Below are 18,812 nucleotides of genomic sequence, written 5' to 3'. Positions count from 1 at the left end.
AACTTTTTTAAGATTTTTCATCATATTGAATTTTTGGATGTATGTATAGAGTATTAAATATAGATAAAAGAAATAATCAATTGTACAGTGTGCTTGTAATTTGTAAGACGGGTCTTTTGAGCGTAGTTAGTCTATGGTTGAACAATAATTAGAAAGAAAAGGGGAGAAATCCTAATCTTAGTCTATTTGTATGTGGACTCTTACCAAAACTCATAAGCCTTGACAGGACTATATATACGTGGGAGCTCTATGTTGTAATCACCAATATTCAGATAAATAAAGAATAGTTTCCCTATCTTATGTCTATTTGTTATGTACTTTCAATTCACTGTATTAATCATAAGAGACGAAGAGGGAAAGATTCTAACCACTAGCAATATGTTTTATAACACCCACCATCCCGACTTACACAGCGAGACTAGGAGGCCTCTGGCTAGGTACTTCATACCCCGCGCCTCGGTTTCATAAAAAAAGAAAAAAAAATCTACTTTTGCACCCTCACTTTTTATGAAAGTTTACTTTTTCTCTCTTAACTCTAAAACCAGGCAAACCACATTCATCAACTTTTCAAACCATTTATTTTATCTCCCTGAAGAGATTTTGAAGGCAGTTTTACTACAGTGAATGGTGGTTTTGCTACGGTAATGTGGTTTGTCTTTTTTTTAATTATTTCGACTGAATATTCGAAAAATCATATTAAATCACAGAAAAAGCATAAAATAGAAAATCTAATTTTGTTGGACTCCACATAAGTAGATACACAATAAATATATAATACAGTATATTTTAGTATAAAGTTTTTGCTATAAAGGTTTTGTCTTTTTCTTTTTTATTTATTTTGGCTAAATATTTGAAAAATCATAGTAAAATTCTGAAAAATTATAAAATGGAAAATCAAATTTTCTTAGACTCCACATGAGCATATCTACACAGTAAATATATAATATGATGCTTTAGTAGAATTTTTTAATTGTAGTTTTAGATCTATGTTTTTCTGTAATTAATTGAAATAATTTATAGCTGCAGCTTCTATAATTATTTTGCCGAACTAAAGCATGCACATATTATTAGTTTGTTGTGTATATATACTCATGTGAAGTCTAACAAAATTAGATTTTCTATTTTATGAGTTTTCTACGATTTACTATGATTTTTCGAAGATTCAGCCAAATAAATAAAAAAGAAAAGGGTAAAACCTTTATAGCAAAAACTTTATATTGAAGCATACCATATTATAGGTTTATTATGTAGATCTATTTACGTGGAGTCCAAAAAATTGAATTCCATTTTATAATTTTTTTAAGATTTATTATAATGTTTTAAAGGTTCAGCTAAAGTAATTAAAAATAAAAAGACAACTAAATTGTACGGTTTGAAAAGCTAAAGAGAGTGGTTTGCTTGATTTTGAAGTTAAGTAGGAAAAACGAACTTTTGTGAAAAATTAGGGAGGAGAAGTAGACTTTTTTTTTTTTTTTTAAAAAAAACGCACCCGCGTCTCCACTCTCCAGTGCTGCCGACGGCGCCTCCTCGGCTCCTCCCTCAGGCCATCCGGCGGCGCGGCGGGAGCTCCTGGGTGAGGTCGTGAGGACGCCGCACCACCACGTTCGGCCGCTGCTCAACACAGCTACCGCATTCCTTACCGAACGCCCGACGCCGCGGCGGCGCCGACCTCCTCCCATGGGCTTCTGCTCCCTCTCTGGCGCCACCATCCAACCCACACACTTCTGCTGCCGAACCCTCTCCCAACCCTAGCCAGCTAAGCGCCCCTTCTTCCCCTTCCCCTTCCCCTTTGCACATCCGATTCCTCGTGCCTTTGTCGCCCGCCCAATTTCCAGAAGCTTATGGAACCGGGTTTCTAGCCCTAATCCCGCAAGAAGATGTTTTCTTGCGCCTAGTAGCGCGGGACGGAGGCATGGACGGCGGCGGAGGGGAGGTGGGCTCGAACAGCGGGAGGTTCTCGATTCTGCAGGCGAACAGGGACCCCGAGTTGAATTGGGAGGTGGACGTTGCCAAGAGCCTCGAGGAGTACCTGCTCAAGATCTGCTCAGGGGAAGTCTCCGGCGAGGACGGGCCCCACTCTGTCAACTTTGCCGAAGGTACGGTGGTGCGAAGGGCCCGGGTTTCTTGCGGTCACACTTCTTTTCAGCTGCTGTGTTATCTGTAGGGGTCTGTAGAGCTGAGAATTGGCAGTGTGAGGTTTTAAATTTTGACACTTTGCGTGGATGGACTGTGGATGGAGGCTGGAACATGTGGACTTGCTTCATTTTGCGTGGTGTTATTTCCTTTGCTTGGATAAATGTAAAAGAAAGCAGCTTCTTTTTAGTTGTTTAGCTCACCCAAAAGGCTTAGCCTTTCTAAGGACAATTTAATATGGTAATCGCATCAGAACAAAGTTCTTTTCTTTTTCAAGACAGCAGTTGCCCTGTTAATTTGTGTTTTCTTATCTGCAGCGGCGTTATTACTCCAAGGATCGGTTCAAGTGTACAATAGGAAGGTTGAGTACTTGTACTCGTTGGTGCTTCACGCGTTAGAGTTCCTTTCGCAAAAGAAGTAAGTAAAGAATGATGCTGCTTTCAGATTTATCCGTTATGTACTAATTGCTTACCTGGACACTGTATGTAATATTACCTGTCAAATGTGGGCCTGAAACCGACAGTGATTATGTCAAGGGCGCCCGGACCTAGGGTAGCTGGCCCTCGGCTTTGGAGTTCGTAGCCTTGGTCCGTTGTCGCCGGCGAGGTTTTGCCCCTCAGCCATCGGCTTGTTTAGAGGTAGAAGAAGGAGATTAGATAGGTAATATCTTTGTTGCCTTTCATTGTCCACTGATGGGAGATAATATAGGCCAGCCGGCCATACAATATGGAAACTAATCTCTAACAGATAACTCCTAGAATCAAGGGCTAATTGATCTAGTTGATCTCCTAGCCACTAATTGGGCTGTTTCCCTCCCTAGACGCGGCGGCTGCGCGCTCCGCGGCCCTGCGCACGTTGCAGGCACGGCGCTGGCGTGTGTATGTGCGGCCCCACATGACAGATTATGCATTCTACATTTTTGCGCATCTTAAATGAGTAGGCTAAAAAATGCCACAGGCAGATACGCATTTGCTGCTTGGTTCGAAAACCATGAAATACGGCATCTGTATCCCCCTCATAGGAACCTCGATGAAGTATGCCTGTTTCAGATTATCTCCGCATTGGCAGCTTCCTCTTGGGACTCCACCATGCCGGGCATTTTACTGTCTTAAACTCTATATGTAGCTCCCAAGCATTGAGCTCAAGTAGATGGCCCAAATCCATGTTCACTTGGTTAGATTTACTCTGTGCTCAAAGGGATCAATGCCAACATATTGCTAAACGAAGGCCTTTCAGTACTTTGGAAGATAGTGATCTAATCATGGTATTAAGGCATCACATAGGTGCAGGGGTGGAGCTATGAATTTTGGAAATTCTAATGGAATATTACTTGCCATTGCGGTCAGCCAACCCCGACGAATTTTGGAATTCCAATGGAATATTACTGTATGTAGAGTTAATAGTTCTTAATGGCCACACTATTTTCAGACGAGACCCTGATGGTCATTGGCCTAGATTCACCCCTGCCTAGGTGTTGCTTTGGCATTATGGTAATCAGCAGTAACTTCCATAGTTGATGCCTTGCCTAATGGTTGCATGGAGAGAAGGGGAGGAGATGAACACATCTATGCAATGTTTTCAGGTCGTCCGATTAATCGCGATTAATCGTCCTGGTCGGTCAGGAGTGCTCGATTAGGAGGTCCGACCCGACCAGGTCGACCAGAAACCTGGTCGTCCGATTAGTCGTCCACTTATCGCGTTTAATCGTCCGATTAGGACATGGACGACCAGGTTTTGTGCTCTGTTTTTGGGCTTTTTTGACTGGGCAGATATGTGGGGGGTATGGAGATGCTGTTGATTGTCCCAGTTCTCTAGAAATAGTTAAGAAGGAGATGTTGGTTTACATCAAAAAGAGTTCAAGGACTGTTCTAGAGGCGCTAGTACAAGTTGAAGATGAAGAGGAATGTTGGTTTACACTAATGCAGTCTTGATGCTTCCTTTATTGTGCATAATATAGTATATATATAGAGGTATATATATATATAGGTTGACCAGCTGATATGCCTGGATGACCAGGGACGACCAGAGGACGACCAGGGTCGATTAATCGACCTGGTCGCTGATTAATCGCGATTAATCGCCTGGTCGGTCCCAGGTCGACCAGGATCGACCAGCCGACCAGAAAACATTGCATCTATGTTATTGTAATTTGGGCCTCCTTGCAAAATAGCAAATTGCCATCCTCTGTGGCTGAAGATTCATGTGGATGGAAGGAGAGAAAAGAGATGAGATGGAGAGAAGCAAAGATGCAATGGTAAACAGGTGAGGCCAATGAATCCTATCATGGCTCACCTGTAGCCAAATTGCGAGTGTTTTATGCAGGCCTTATAAATCTTGTCCTTCTACCTTTTTTTTTATTAGAGCCAACCTTGCCCCTTCCACAATACCAATGGCTCCATTGCCTCCTCCTTTGTTTCACCATTGCTGCGACCACTCTTAATATCACTGTAAGCATGCCCTCCTTTACTGCCTTGAACCCTGTTCCACCTCCATTCTAGAGAGGAGGGTACAGTTACATTACCTCATGTACACCTTAGGGCTTAGGTGCCTAGGTGTTAAGGTAGTCGGCAAGTATGTCATCTTTCCTTACCGTTTGATTACTTCACTCCTGCATGTTTGGAACACTCTTTAAGTATTGGGAAAAATGCTGCAATAGTCTGATAAACATTTTGGCAACTCTCAGCTTATAGTGCTGCTGGGAGAAAAGAATTCTGATTCATCAATTTGTCATTGTATGTACAAGAGTGGTTCTTATGATTGTCAAGACCAGCGTGACACCTTGGGTGTTCAACATTTAAATGATATTTTGAGGATTTCTGTAATACTATCACATGATCTTTTCTTATTAGCTACAGTAGTCTAAAGCATTGTAACTATACTAGGCAGGATCAACTGGAAAATGGCTCAGCTCAAGCTAATCAAAACGACCCTAGCACGATTGCCAGTGAAGAAGATGATATATTTATGGGGTTAGATGATGTCCCAGGTAAGTGGATCCTTCACTGAGTGAGCTTACATGGAATGTCATGGAGCTAAGAACATTTGTTTAACCTTGTTTAAATTTCCAGCGGAGTCAAGGACAACTCTGGATAACAATGTCAATCGAGATGATTTACAAAGAAAAGTTGTGAGGCCACCAGCAAATCTACTGGTGTTTGAAGGGGACTGTCTGGATAGTGAAGCGAGTGAGCTAGACACATATTTGGTATACATTCTATCCCCTTTATTTCAACTGCAAAATTGGCCAATTTTTACTTCCATACTGAAATAGTTGTAGTTATTTATGTATTGCAGTTAGCAACATGTGATTTTTATGGAGATTTCCTTCTGCTGGATCCTTGTGATGCACCAGCTGTTTTTGACTTTCTGCAAGGTAAACATTCTGGTAAAGAAAATAGTGTGGCTCATCAAGGCAGTTCAGCACCTTCTAAAAGCCGAGCCAATGTTTTCACTTCCCCAAATGCAAGATCAGCGGGCACAGGTCGTAAATTGTCTGCTGGAAAAGTCTTAGCAGGTCTAGATCCAACCCAGAAGAATCCTGACCAATCTTCAACTCAAGAAACCACTCCAGATGACGACCATTGGTCTGATCCTGTTGAATCTAGCTTTGATGATGATGTTGGAATGCCTCACCCAGCTGATATAGAGGATCCTGTTGGAGATTATTCTGATGATGAGGATCCATGGAAACCTTTGAATCCACATGAACCTGGCAACCTAAAGATTCGGCCTTACCGAAGAGGTACAGGAAGCTGTTCTTTATGGATATATCTATTTTGTTTAGTGCCTTGTAAAGCTATTTTGATGACCTATGAATTGAACTGTCTTTACTGATCTGTTTTGGAGCAGTGAAAGGTTCTCCACGGGTGGTTATTGGCACTTTGAAAAAGAAAACTGTCATATTTTTATTTCCTATGGCAAAGATGGATGGCGTCATCATACCTGAACATGCTAAATCTTTTGAAGCACAGCAGTCTCAGCAGGAGGAACATTATGGTTCCCAATCACCCCCTCGTTTTGAAAAGGTACTCAGCAATCAGCATTGTTACAGTGTCCATGTAAATTAGGCATGTCTAATCTTTTGATTTGACTTATTTAATTTATATCTTTTAACCATCCAACATGCAGTTTTTGAGATCATTTGAATTTGGAGAAGAAAATCCCAATGTGTTTGGCGATTTGAAAGATGACGATGGATCAAATACTGGCCTTAATTTTGATAATGATGATCCAGACATGCCAAATGACATAGATGTTGATCCTGATGTTCCAACATATCCTGACGAGGTTTATTTAATTGACATTTTTGTTTGCTGGTTCCTGTGTTTAGCTATCCAACATTTGGGTAGTTTTTCATTTTTTATCTTTCCTCTGTTCAGACTATTGCTCCAACTCCCAATGGTACACAGGATGACATAGATACACATGCAAGCCTCGATGACTTGTGTCGGTCACATCTGGTGAGTATTTTAACGGTTCTATAGTCCATTACTCCATTTACATCTATGTCTTGTTCGGTTACAAGCATCTTGGTGCCCTATAAGTCAATATGTTGGCTAAATATGGGCCTGCTTGGATCGGATCCAAAATTTGCCCTGCCAAAACTGGGGTAAACCAAAACTAGGGCATGCCAATTTTGGTTGCTAAAACCTTGGCAAGAAATCTGGTACCTAACACATACAATTATATAAGAACCATAGTTTGCATGCCAATTTTGATTGGTTTGATGCCAAAACATATATGCCAAGGTCCATGATTCAGTACCTAACACATACAATTATATAAGAACCATAGTTTACATAATAGATTACGTCCTGATAACATATTACTATATTCTGTAGATGTCCAGTTCATCATATACACCCATCTTCATCCTAAGGACACCACAACATAATATGCATTGTGCTAAAACAGTACCATGAGGTAATGAACTCCTAACCATATACAAGTCCTTGTTTACTTCCAAAAATTTTTGCAAAATAGGAATAGTAGCACTTTCGTTTGTATTTGACAAATATTGTCCAATTATGGACTAATTAGGCTCAAAAGATTCGTCTCGTCAATTCTGACCAAACTGTGCAATTAGTTTTTATTTTCATCTATATTTAATACTCCATGCATATGTCTAAAGATTCGATGTGACGGGGAATCTGAAAAATTTTGCAAAATTTTTGGGGAACTAAACAAGGCCATTATGCTGACAACCTGAAGCACGTCCAAAAAAACCCAAAATAGCACAAGCTTAGTCAGTGCATCCATATGTTTGCCACCTGAAGCATGGCCAAAATACCACAAGTTTCAGCATCCATAGACATAGAATACCTTCAGGAATTTTTAGTCCATTTGGACAAGAAAGGGCATCTTGCAGCACGAGAGAATCATGAGCAGATCCCTCCCACCCTGCTAGGACATAAGTGTAGGTCGAAGTTGACAACTGCTAGGACATTTTGTGTGGGGTATGACTTGCATCCCCTAATCCTATCCACAGATTTAGCAGGCACACATGCCTTGATGTGAGTGACATCTAGTGCCCCTATACAACCCTATGTACAGAGACAAACATGTGTCACAAGACTTGTATCTAAAATTGCATATAAAAAGTAGGCAAAATTTGCTATTGGACATGCCAAGTGATGGCTCTTTGCTGGCGGACACCTATTTTCGAGTGATTTCTAAAAGACACTCTAGTTGTTGACAAATTGGTTGGTGGACACCGTGCCTAACAAAATACTTTTATAAAATAGATATAAAATCATATAAGTGTCCTAAAATTGTACCATAAAATCTTCTAGACTGTACATGATGAGAATCACATAGTAAAATATTGTTTTGCACTGAAAATGATTATTTTGCCTCTTCATAAATAACAAAGTTAATCATGGTTATTTTGTTCATGTATTTGTAGGACACTAAAAATCTTGGAAAAATCATTGAATACATACATCAGCAAATCATGACTATGCTAAAAATATCAGCTCAAAATAATAAAGTTCATAATGATATGTTTAGCATAATTGAGTTATAGATTTATCTCATGTTAAGCTTAATTGATACATGAAACTTTATTATTTTGAGTTGATATTTTTAGCATAGCCATGATTTGGTGATGTACGCAATCTATGATTTTTCCAAGATTTTTAGTGTCCTGCAAATACATGAACAAATTAACCATGGTTAACTTTGTTTATTTATGAAGAGAGGCAAAATAGTCATTTTTAGTGCAAAATAATATTTTACTGTGGTTCTCATCATGTAAAGTCTAGAAGATTTTATGGTATAATTTTGAGGCACTTATATGATTTTATATCTATTTTATAAAAGTATTTTGTTAGGCACGGTGTCCACTAACCAATTTGTCAAGAACTAGAGTGTCTTTCAGAAATTGCTCAAAAATAGGTGTCCGCTAGCAAAGTGCCATCACTTGGCATGTCCAACAGCAAATTTTACCTAAAAAGTATATCGCTTGCACTATTGAGAGTTACCTCAGAATATGGATAGAATCTGTTAGGGCTCGAGCATCTCCAGCAGTCCCCCAATACCACCCCTCATTCCCATAAAACTGTCATATTGGGGGAGATGTGCTACTTTTTCTTCTCCAGCAGTCCCCCAATACCTCTCCCTTTTCTTGGTGGCCACCAATATTTCCCTCATCTCCCCTCAAAGAAAGGGGAGATACAACTCCCCCAACACCATGGGGACCATCCTAACTACCATTTTTCAGTCATATTTGCTCTTACACTCCTGTGGGACTGACCTTTCATATGGGTATTGGGGGAGATATATTGGGGTACTGCTGCAGCATCTCCCCCAATAAATCTAGAAAGTGATATTGGGCTACCCCAATACTATCTTATTGGGAGAGTTGTATTGGGGGACTGCTGGAGATGCTCTTGTGATCTTTGGGTGTGTGGATGTAGATCTCACATAAATTAGCTCAGGAGCTAACTTTACAATGGCACGCAGGACGGCATTAAAGTATGTACTCACTGTCCATCCCGATCTCCACATTGCAATTGCTACAGAGGAATGTGTGTGGTATTGCCCAACAATCTTCAAAAAACATTGTCAGCTGCTCTACAGAAACATGAAGTGTGTCAACTAATAGACCCCTCTCCCTAAGCCGAGCACAAAGCTTGTAGAATACAGGCCGGGACATCCTGAGCTCACGCATACATGTTCTGTCTGAGGTATCAATCAACCTAATTAGCTCACTACTATGCCATATATCCCTCTGCGCAAGTGGAGCATATACTTTATGCGTTTGGCTGTACTCTTGTGATTTTTGTTCCTCCACCACAAGGCCAACAGTAGAACAAGAAAAGCTATTGACTTTTGCCTCCACATACAGGAACAGAGGAATTTTTGCTGAATATTGCCTATCAAGGTGTAGGTGTGTAGGCAATGTGCAGTTGTGCACAAACAAAAAAATGAAAAATAAAATGCAAAGCATGTATCAGCAGCCAGTAAATAAAATACCTTTTGATATCCACAAGTATGAATGGCAAAGGAAGAAGTTGTACATGTTATGTATAATAGGCTTAGTAGCCAATAAATTAAATTAGTTTGATGAACAGGCTGTTTTAACTGAAACTAACATGTGCAGCTAAACTAAAGTGATTTGAACTAATGCACACTATCATGGAGCATCAAACAATTGTAGCTATATCTGGATTTTTTTAATGGGCAAGGTGAAGTGTTTAACCATCATAAATAATGCTGAACTGTAACAGAGGGATATTCAATGGGGTTATGCAGTTGGGAATCTGAGAAACAACAACTACAATCGTAGTAGCTTGTTGTAAACCTATAGCTATGCAGAGACTCAGAGAGAGACCAAAGGAGCTCGATTTGAAAGATTTTACCTCCAGGAGTGGACCAACGGATCTAGCTGGGGCGATCGTGTTCTGGTACGTTTTTGTCTGCACTTCGTTGCAGCAGATCTGTAAATGGATGATACATTAGAAATTCATACCTACATGAGGATTGAAGGAGGAAAACACATGCTAGTAGGAATAGATGGATTAATCGGAGATGAGAGGCCACCAGATGAGGGGAGATGCTCCTTGTTCCCCAACGGATTAAGGGATCTGTTATGAAGGTAGGGATGGAAGGATATGTCCCTTTAATCTGCAACACGAACAAGTGATGGACTGGTGGAGCTTTGGGGCTTGCACAGGCGACGGAGGAGATAAGTGACGGTGGCCGTGAAAAGTGACGATGGAGAAGGAGAGGATTAGAGGGAAGTGGTGGCTGCTGTGTTGGGAGGGTGATACTGCAAAATAACAGGTGAGGGCAATAGGAGTGCAGAAGGCAGCTAAAGTATTGGCGCTGGACGCCTTGTGTCTGCCGCTGATTCAACTAGAAGGTTCGGCGCGCCAATTTTTTGGTTTGAAACCAAACAACCGCCCAAGTTTTGGGACTGCCATAACTTTGGCTGGGCAGATTTTGGAGGGCATCCAAGCAGGCCCTATATATTAGGTGTAAGCATGTCAAAACATGCTAGGATAAACCTTATTATAATAGATTATTGCTGCATTGGACAAAATTGCTTGTAGGATTAGTTGCAATATCTTCCCAACAATTCTGATATTGGATATTGCATCTGTCATGTGTTGGGTTTTACAGACAAGTTTCTGGAAGTGTCAGGAGGAACTGACTGATTAGTAAATTCCCATGCAACAATCTGTGGCGGTAAAATTGTTTAAATAAAATATTATGCTGGTATATTTAATGTGCTTCCACCTTTCATATGCAGTGATTAAGGACTTAAGGCATGCTGTTTTTGCCATATGGTTGTTTCTCCCATATAGATGATCAATGTTGTTACTGCCTGAACAATGAGATGCATGTGCGTCTCAGCTGAATATTTCAGATATTGAGTTAGATTCTTAGTCGTAGGTCACTTTTTATTTCCTTTAGCGTAACAAGCTCTTTTGTTTATGGTGCCGCCTAAGCCCTTTTCTGGCTTGAACGTGGGTGTGATCGCACTTTCTATCCACTTAATGAAATATACATGTTCAGGCGCACTTGTGAAAAAACCACCTAAAGTGTTAATGACATGAATGTTAAAGCAAAGCTCTACTAACTTAGCTATATTACACATCCACCCACACACATAAAATCCTCAAAACTCACCTGGAGGTGATGCTTCAAAGCTTTTATGTGATTGGAAACTTCATTTTGCCTGCTGGTTTCTAGAATCCAAATTGCAAGTGCAAACTTTAATTTTCAGTTGTGTCCTGAATTTGCCTTTTCTCTTGAACTTCCAAAACTGACAGATAATTCTTCATACAGAATGCTCTCCTTGCCAGCATCGCTGAGGTTGAAAAGCAGAGTGAGATGGATGCTCGAGTTTCAACATGGAAAGAAAGAATTGAGGATGCCTTGGAAGAGCAGGTTTGTTGCTGGCTTTGAACTGCTTACAATTTTGCATCTATGAACTTGTTTAGCGCTCACCCCTACATCCATGTCTTGTCAGGATAAAAACCCACCTTTTGATATCGGTTCATATGGGGAGCAAATCCTTGACACACTTTCATCAAGAACTGACAATACAGGAACTGCATCTTTTAGTGAGATTGTCAGTGGTAGACCAAAGTATGAGGTTGCCAGAACATTCTCTGCCCTTCTCCAGCTGGTAAACTTTCCTTTTCTCCCAGTTTCATAATCTGGTCATCTGGTGCAACCCCAAGGAATTTTTTTAGCCACGTGAATGTTACAGGTAAACGGCAGAAGTGTTGATCTGGACAAAGGACAAGCCATGAATGAGTTGGTGTGTTACACAGCAGAGAATCCATTCCATGTAAAGCTCATTGGTCCCAACCGGAGGCCAGAAATGGAGGCACGCTTTGCTCGGAAGAGAGTCAAATCCCCACTGCAAAATGCAGGCAAAGGTGGTGAGTCCTCCCTGACACAGCATGAGTGCCCCAAGAAGCCGTTGCATAGAAATGGCAAGAGTCCAGTCAAGACAGCGACCAGGCTGACTCCAGATGGAAAGCGAAGGCGAAGGTCAGCTGCTCACCTAATGCAGCCGATCAATCTGGAAGGCAGCGGATGAACGCCAACGGGAAACTAACTCATGGGCATCTAGAGGCTGATTCTTCTAATTGTTGACTTCAGTGGCGGCTTCATAGGCAGGATAGGCTGTGACCTGACTTAGGCGTAGCTAGCGGGTGTACATGTACAATAGTTCATTGTGCTGTTTTGTATGTATTGGTATCAGCTCTCAAGTGTAATGCTAACAGGTAGGGATGAAAACGGATCGGATACGGACGGATATTACTGATATCATATTTGTTTTCATATTTATGGTCGGATTCGGATTCGAATACAGATAATATCAACCATGTCGGATAAGATATGATTGGATATCGACATCACAAATATACGATTTAAGTATTCGGATACGGATACGGTATCGGATGTTGAATATTCGGACTAGGATACGGACAGATCTAAACCCCTCTAAACGAATTCGGTCTCGAATACGGTCGGAAAATATCCGTACCGTTTTCATCCCTACTAACAGGGCAAGCAAGAATTGTTGGACGGACTTGCCCTTTTATAGCGGTACGACATTGGTAGATTCATTTCTAATTCAATAAACTAGCGAGATGCCAAGTCTATTGTATGCTAGTTGCTGGTGCTTTTATTGTTCTTAAAACTGCATGGTTCAACACTACAATCGATGTTCACTGCAATTTCAGATTTACTAGAAAAACCGCGCAGGAACTGTTCTGACAGTGCGCAATGGATGCACTCGTTGTACTAATATTCAGGGATTGCATGAGGAAATAGAGTTAATATAAACCAAGCCAAATCACCTGGGATTTAGGATAAATAGGTGAAGTGTTGATATGACAATGCAAAACAATGTCGTCGAAGCAAGCTAGTGGAAAAATCGTTATCGGTGACAATATTGTAGTGGTGCATAGTTCTTATAGGCTAGTCTTATGATGTCGAAAACACGTATTCCATTCGTGCAATGGATAAGCACCTGGATATCCATCTTTCAGTAAGTGTCCTGCTACTATTGTTGTCTAGAGCTTATAGCAGTTATATACACCTGCTTACAAATTGTAGAAAAGCTCTTCGAAACATAACAGTTTGCTAAGTTCTTGCTAATTTTTACATATTTTTAAGCTAAGCTTAGCCTCTTAGAGTCTTAGTAGCATATACTTTATTTGACTGATAAGCTATGGCAGAATTGTTGTAAGAAAAAAACACTGCTGGATGGCTGGCAGATTCGGCTGATAAGCTCAAACGAGCGGATTCGGCAGATTCTTTTTTTGAGACAATGTGAGCAAAAGAGTAATTGTGCCTTGTGATTTTCTTGATTTATCTAAAACATGTAGGTTCCCGAAAGATTGAAGAGAGGATTCTTTTTTGAGACAATGTGAGCCTTGAAAATAAGTTGATATCATAAAATTTCATACCTTAATGCTTTCCTCTTCCTTGTAGTCTTTTCCCCTCTGTCATCTTCATTGTCATCGCTGATTTCCTGCATATAATTAGATTGTATTTTTAAAAATTTGGAGAAAGTTTCAATGCCATGCTTGGGTCAATTTATTCTTGCTCTTTAGTTTTTGTACCAGAAAACCCGGGTACAACATTGTCGTGATATCTTTAATAACCTATGTTTTTTTATCGGATACAATTTGGACGTATACAATCCACACACTTCACACTCATATCATATGCACACACAAGTGTGTGCTTCTATACATATACAAAGAAGAGATTGAGAGGTGTCAGGTTGAGAGTGTGGAAGCTCAAGGTAGCTCTATTGTCTATAGGAATAAATTCGACTTTTCATCCCTCTATTGTCTGTTGTTTATATTGCTCTGCCCGCCCCTCACAGGAACATGTATGATTTGCACAAATTATGTCGATATGTATGGGTATATATAGTCTAGCAATTTTGATATTGAAATATACTATGGCTGACTCATAGGTTGCAAATTATTTAGTACTCTTTCCTTCTCGCTCGCGAACCCATTCATCCCTTCCGCCTCTTCCACCTGCCGCGACGTGTGCGTCTCCCTCGGTCCCTCCTCCCAGTACCTCCACGAATTGAATGCAGGGCCCTGGTGAGGGGGGCTATTGGGGTCCGGCCGTTCGGACCGAGTCCGTCGTCCGGTGGACTCCCACCGAATTTTTCCAGATGTTTGCAGATAGATTTTCTCGCCTAGCGCCAAGAGTAGTACGCGACAGGTTTTGGCTCAGTGCGTGGGTGTATATTTCTAGGCTGACCCACGCTCATCAAATCCCACATCACCTGAGGTGGCGCATACAAATAGTTTTCAGCGGATTTAAAAAAGTCATAACTTTTATACTAACCATTCAAATTAAATTCTGATTACACCAACGGTTTTGTTACAATAAATCCTTCAAAATAAGATCCCACATGGATATATTTAGATAATATTTTATTAACGAATATTTATCATATGAAGATAGAACATTATTGAGCAGAGATGATGTTCTAGGTTTATAGAAACAATGTTTTGTCTTCAATAAAAAATGTTCTCAGTTTAGAACAATAATATTCTAGTTTAGATTCATGATAATATGATATAAATATATATATATAGACAGATAACATAAATAAATAACAATAAAATTATGAGTAAAGCATAAGAGAAAACATAATAAAGAAAAATTAAAAAGAATATACACGTCCTAAAATAGACTATAGAATATCACATATACTAAGTGGACAACACTAAATACATTATAAAATATCACTAAATATATTATAGAACATTGTATATATATTATATGAACATCACTATATATATCATAAAACATCATATGTATATTGTGCAAACATAGAAAACATAATAGAACATCACATATGTACTGCAAGAACAACATTAAATAAACCATAGACACAACTAAATACATAATAGAACATAAGTGAACATCACTAAATATACCGTAGAACATCACATATATAATAAGTAAACACCACTAGATACACAAAAAACGTAATAGAACACCACATGTATTCTACATGAACATCACGAAATACATCATAGAACACCATTATATACGACGTGAACATCACATGTATACTGCACGGACATCACAAAAAATATCATAAAACATCACATCTATACCACGTGGACATAAAAACATCATAGAATATCATATTTATAACATGTGAACATCATAAAAAGTATCATAAAATATCAAATTTATATTACAGGAACATCGTAAAAACATCACAAGACATGACATTATATACCACATGAACATAAAAAAACATCATAAAACATAACTGTATACTATATAAACATCTCATGAAATATAGAATATAAAAAGCAGAATATAAATTAAAATTAATCAATTCTAGTAACAACAATAATAATATAAAAATAGAAAAATAGCAAAGAAGAGAAAATAAACATTAAACATGAATAACAAATGATAAATATATAGAAAAATAAGAAATAAATATGTATATGAAAAATAAAATAATTAATTAGTCTAAAATAACACGGAATAAAAATAAGGAAAGAAAAACAAAATATAAGAAATGAAAAAGGAAACTAATGAACAGCTTACTAAGAGTTAATTACGTAAAAATTCTTCTAAAAATACCGAATCCAATCATTGCATAAAAATTCGTATCGCACATGTGTTGGAGACATAGAAAAATAGAATATGATATAATAATGAAAAACAACATGAAACAAAAAGTAGAAGATAAAGTGAAGAAAAGAAATAAAAGTAATAAGAAAAAAGAAATGAAAAGAAAAAGAAATAAAAGAAACATACAAAATATAAAACAAAGGGAAAAGAATAATAAAAAAGTATGTAAAACACAAAATAATAAAAAATAAGCATGAAAATAAAAAAGAGAAATAAAAAAGAAAACAAAACAAAACAAAAAGAAAATAAAAGGAAAAGGGAAAGAAAGAATAAGAGGAATAAGTAGCAGCCGATTCCTGCGCTCCAAGGATCCCGTGCTCGTTTCGATTCTGCTCCTATGGTGGGCTCAGTCCGTAACGCAGGAAATATCGGACGAAGGCTCCTGTCCTAACGTTCGGACGGAAAAAATTCTGCTGGTGAGGTGGTCCGCAGCAACACCAGAGCCGTGAAGACGATACTGAACCCCGCCCCGTGGACAGATATGTTAAGGCGGCAGCTCGTTCCTGGCTCCGGCCAAGCAAATCAGTGCGTTTCTCCAACAGGTTCTCCACGAATTCCTTTCATTTGTATGTAGGTGAGCATACAAGATTACATATACAATGTATGTATAAAATATGAAGAACCCAGCCAATAATGAGAATATGCTATTCTTCTTAATTGTTTCCTAGCAATGAGTACAATTTACCCATGCAACTTCTAAAATTTAGCAAATATGCAAACATGTAGGGGCGCGGAACCTAGTGGAGGAAAAACTGGGCTCCCGCCCCCCCCTTCCTGCCGCAAAACACTGAAGACCCATGAAAGGGCTATGAAGCAACCATAACTAACTATCGAAGCAACCAGTATACTCATTTCTTTAAAAACAAGCTAGCATAACAATCCTAAGAAACAACCAGTATACTCTCTCTATCTCTCTCTCTCTCTCTCTCTATATATATATATATATATATATATATATATATATATATATATATATATATATATATATATATATATATATATATATATATATATATATAGCTGGCTACAAAATAACTTATTCTGTAGCCACATTGAGTTACGATAATTATTATGTTAATTTACGAGATTATAATAACTCCATACTAAGTGATTTACTATAACGTTATGGTAAATATCTCCATGTGTTATAGTAACCCAACTATCGTAAATATGTATTGATATTATCATAAATTAGTATATAAAATTATCATAAATGGAGGTGGCTATAGAATAACATATTTTGTAGCTGGCTACTGAATATACTCTCCCTATATATATAGGGAAATTCCTTTCTACACGTACGTGTAGTTACTCTTATCTTCAATAAACTACATTGTGTATGTATTCATACTTGTTTATCGGTTTGAGTATGCTTATATACTCATATTAAGATACTCTAGATCTTACCACGCGAAAATTTTTCAAAAAAAATTATATTTTAAATATATTACTAAAATACTACTACTATATCATATACAATATAAGTATAACCATATACTCTATGTATGTATGCATACTTAACATACATATCACTCTAGATGGTCTAGTATGATCATATACTTTGTCTATATACATTTCGTCCGGTCATATACACCTTATATATATATATATATATATATATTACTCTCTGAAATGAAGTGTATTGGCACCGTAAATCAGCACATGCTAATAGGGATCTGGCTGATTAGTGTAGCAAAAGGAAATTCTTATTACCCAACTGATTGATGCATCATCTGTCTGCGAGCAGCAGCTGAACAACGTCGTACTGTACAAAGAATTATGCTATCTTGGAGATATTCAAATAAACTCCCAACCGAAATGGACGAATTTCGAGAAAATTCGGTCCAATTTTAAACACAATTCGGTGAAATTTCAAGATTTAAAAAGTAAAATTTGTTTTGGACCTCACCGAAATGGATGAAATGCGCTGAAATTCCACCTGTCTTGGTCGAATCCCAGATCCTTGGTCCTCTCAACGTTAACGTGTGCACTGTTGCTGCGACACACATGGACGAACGCGAGTGCCAACGCCGGGAAATGCTCGTGGCTGGCTGGAGCGGCGGCCCAATCGATCGGTGACATGCGACGACGCGACGCGGATCTGGTAAACGGTCGGGAGCGAGGGGAGGAGGACGCGTGTGCGCCGCTCCTGACCCTCGGGCGGACGGCCCCTATTTATACGTCGTCGCCCCCCCAACGTGAATTTGGTACAACCGGCGGCAGGTACCCACCCTGATCCAACGGAGGGAGGGACGGGTATGGTGCTTGAGATTGGTGAAGGCAAAAGTGAAAGGTCATAGGACGTGGCACCGGAAACAGTTAATAACGCCAACGTGGAACTTGCATGGACACTGGATGGTAGGAAACGGGGCAGAGAATGGGGGGTCTCCAGCGAAAGTAGGTGTGGAATTGAATGCGACAGACAACTCCTTCCGGCATACGATTCCGGCCTATGTAAGTTGGCGGACAATGGCGTCCCTGAAGGAAGTTGAGTGGATGGGGACGCGCAGAGAGGCACCATGCTGGAAGTTCAAAATGTATTAGGTCCAAGTTCCTCGCCTACGGCAGCAACTGAACCCGGCCTTATGCGAGTTCCATCAGAGAGCATGCTTACCCATGGAATGGATTCCGGTGGGAATGGGCTGCCGGCTGGTGATGCAGCGGTGGCGGAGGGTGAGGTTCATGCTATTGCCGAAGCATCCAACCACCTGGTAACTTCTTATACATCCAAGAAGAGGTACGTTGCCGTAACGAAAACTCTAGTGTTTTCAGTGCGAATGAGTTCGTGCAATAAGAGAATGGTAGGGAACATATGTAGAGACCTAGTAAAAATTCAGTCAGACATAGAATCGCTATGCAGTGGATTAGTATGTTCATTCCAAATCTGTGAAGGAACAGCCAGAGAAGTGTTACAACACTACAAGAAAGGTGGGATATTGGGACTCGTGAATTGCATATTTGATCAGAAATAAGATAATTACTTTGATAAAACCAGGAAGAGGGGGAGGTTAGGTCCAGACGCC

At 39.4% G+C, this 18,812-nt stretch overlaps 1 protein-coding gene and 1 long non-coding RNA gene across 6 annotated transcripts; one reads left to right on the top strand and one right to left on the bottom strand.

Moving 5' to 3' along the window:
• On the top strand, positions 1,478 to 12,440 carry LOC8062268 (condensin-2 complex subunit H2). Of its 4 annotated transcripts, none has more exons than XM_021451429.1 (12): positions 1,478 to 2,096; positions 2,451 to 2,550; positions 5,016 to 5,119; positions 5,202 to 5,338; positions 5,428 to 5,506; positions 5,648 to 5,875; positions 5,983 to 6,158; positions 6,262 to 6,420; positions 6,513 to 6,593; positions 11,428 to 11,529; positions 11,612 to 11,770; positions 11,855 to 12,440. In XM_021451429.1, the coding sequence occupies exons 1-12, from the start codon at positions 1,913 to 1,915 to the stop codon at positions 12,188 to 12,190; spliced, it is 1,845 nt and encodes a 614-aa protein (XP_021307104.1). In that variant the 5' UTR covers positions 1,478 to 1,912; the 3' UTR covers positions 12,191 to 12,440. The 4 variants fall into 4 exon arrangements, with proteins under 4 accessions (XP_021307104.1, XP_021307103.1, XP_021307102.1 ...); XM_021451428.1 differs by having other exon boundaries at positions 5,606 to 5,875; XM_021451427.1 differs by having other exon boundaries at positions 5,428 to 5,875.
• LOC110431806 lies at positions 9,315 to 17,876 on the bottom strand. Of its 2 annotated transcripts, XR_002449268.1 has the most exons (4): positions 17,699 to 17,876; positions 13,569 to 13,633; positions 9,996 to 10,073; positions 9,315 to 9,509 (listed from the first exon to the last, which is right to left on the bottom strand). It is a non-coding gene; the product is annotated as an uncharacterized LOC110431806 (long non-coding RNA). The 2 variants fall into 2 exon arrangements; XR_002449267.1 differs by having other exon boundaries at positions 9,315 to 10,073.

This window comes from Sorghum bicolor, chromosome 1, assembly GCF_000003195.3.
Source record: "Sorghum bicolor cultivar BTx623 chromosome 1, Sorghum_bicolor_NCBIv3, whole genome shotgun sequence".
In the NCBI taxonomy this organism is placed as follows: Eukaryota; Viridiplantae; Streptophyta; class Magnoliopsida; order Poales; family Poaceae; genus Sorghum; species Sorghum bicolor.
Note: the sequence above shows the minus strand (reverse complement) of the source record. Positions and strands in the feature narration are given on the sequence as shown.

Bases quoted from the DNA above. Each gene is read 5' to 3' on its own strand.
- LOC8062268 (XM_021451427.1), top strand. From the start codon at position 1,913: ATGGACGGCGGCGGAGGGGAGGTGGGCTCGAACAGCGGGAGGTTCTCG. The intron at 5,120-5,201 runs GTAAGTGGATCC...TTAAATTTCCAG, and splicing joins GGGGTTAGATGATGTCCCAG to CGGAGTCAAGGACAACTCTG. The intron at 5,339-5,427 runs GTATACATTCTA...TATGTATTGCAG, and splicing joins GTGAGCTAGACACATATTTG to TTAGCAACATGTGATTTTTA.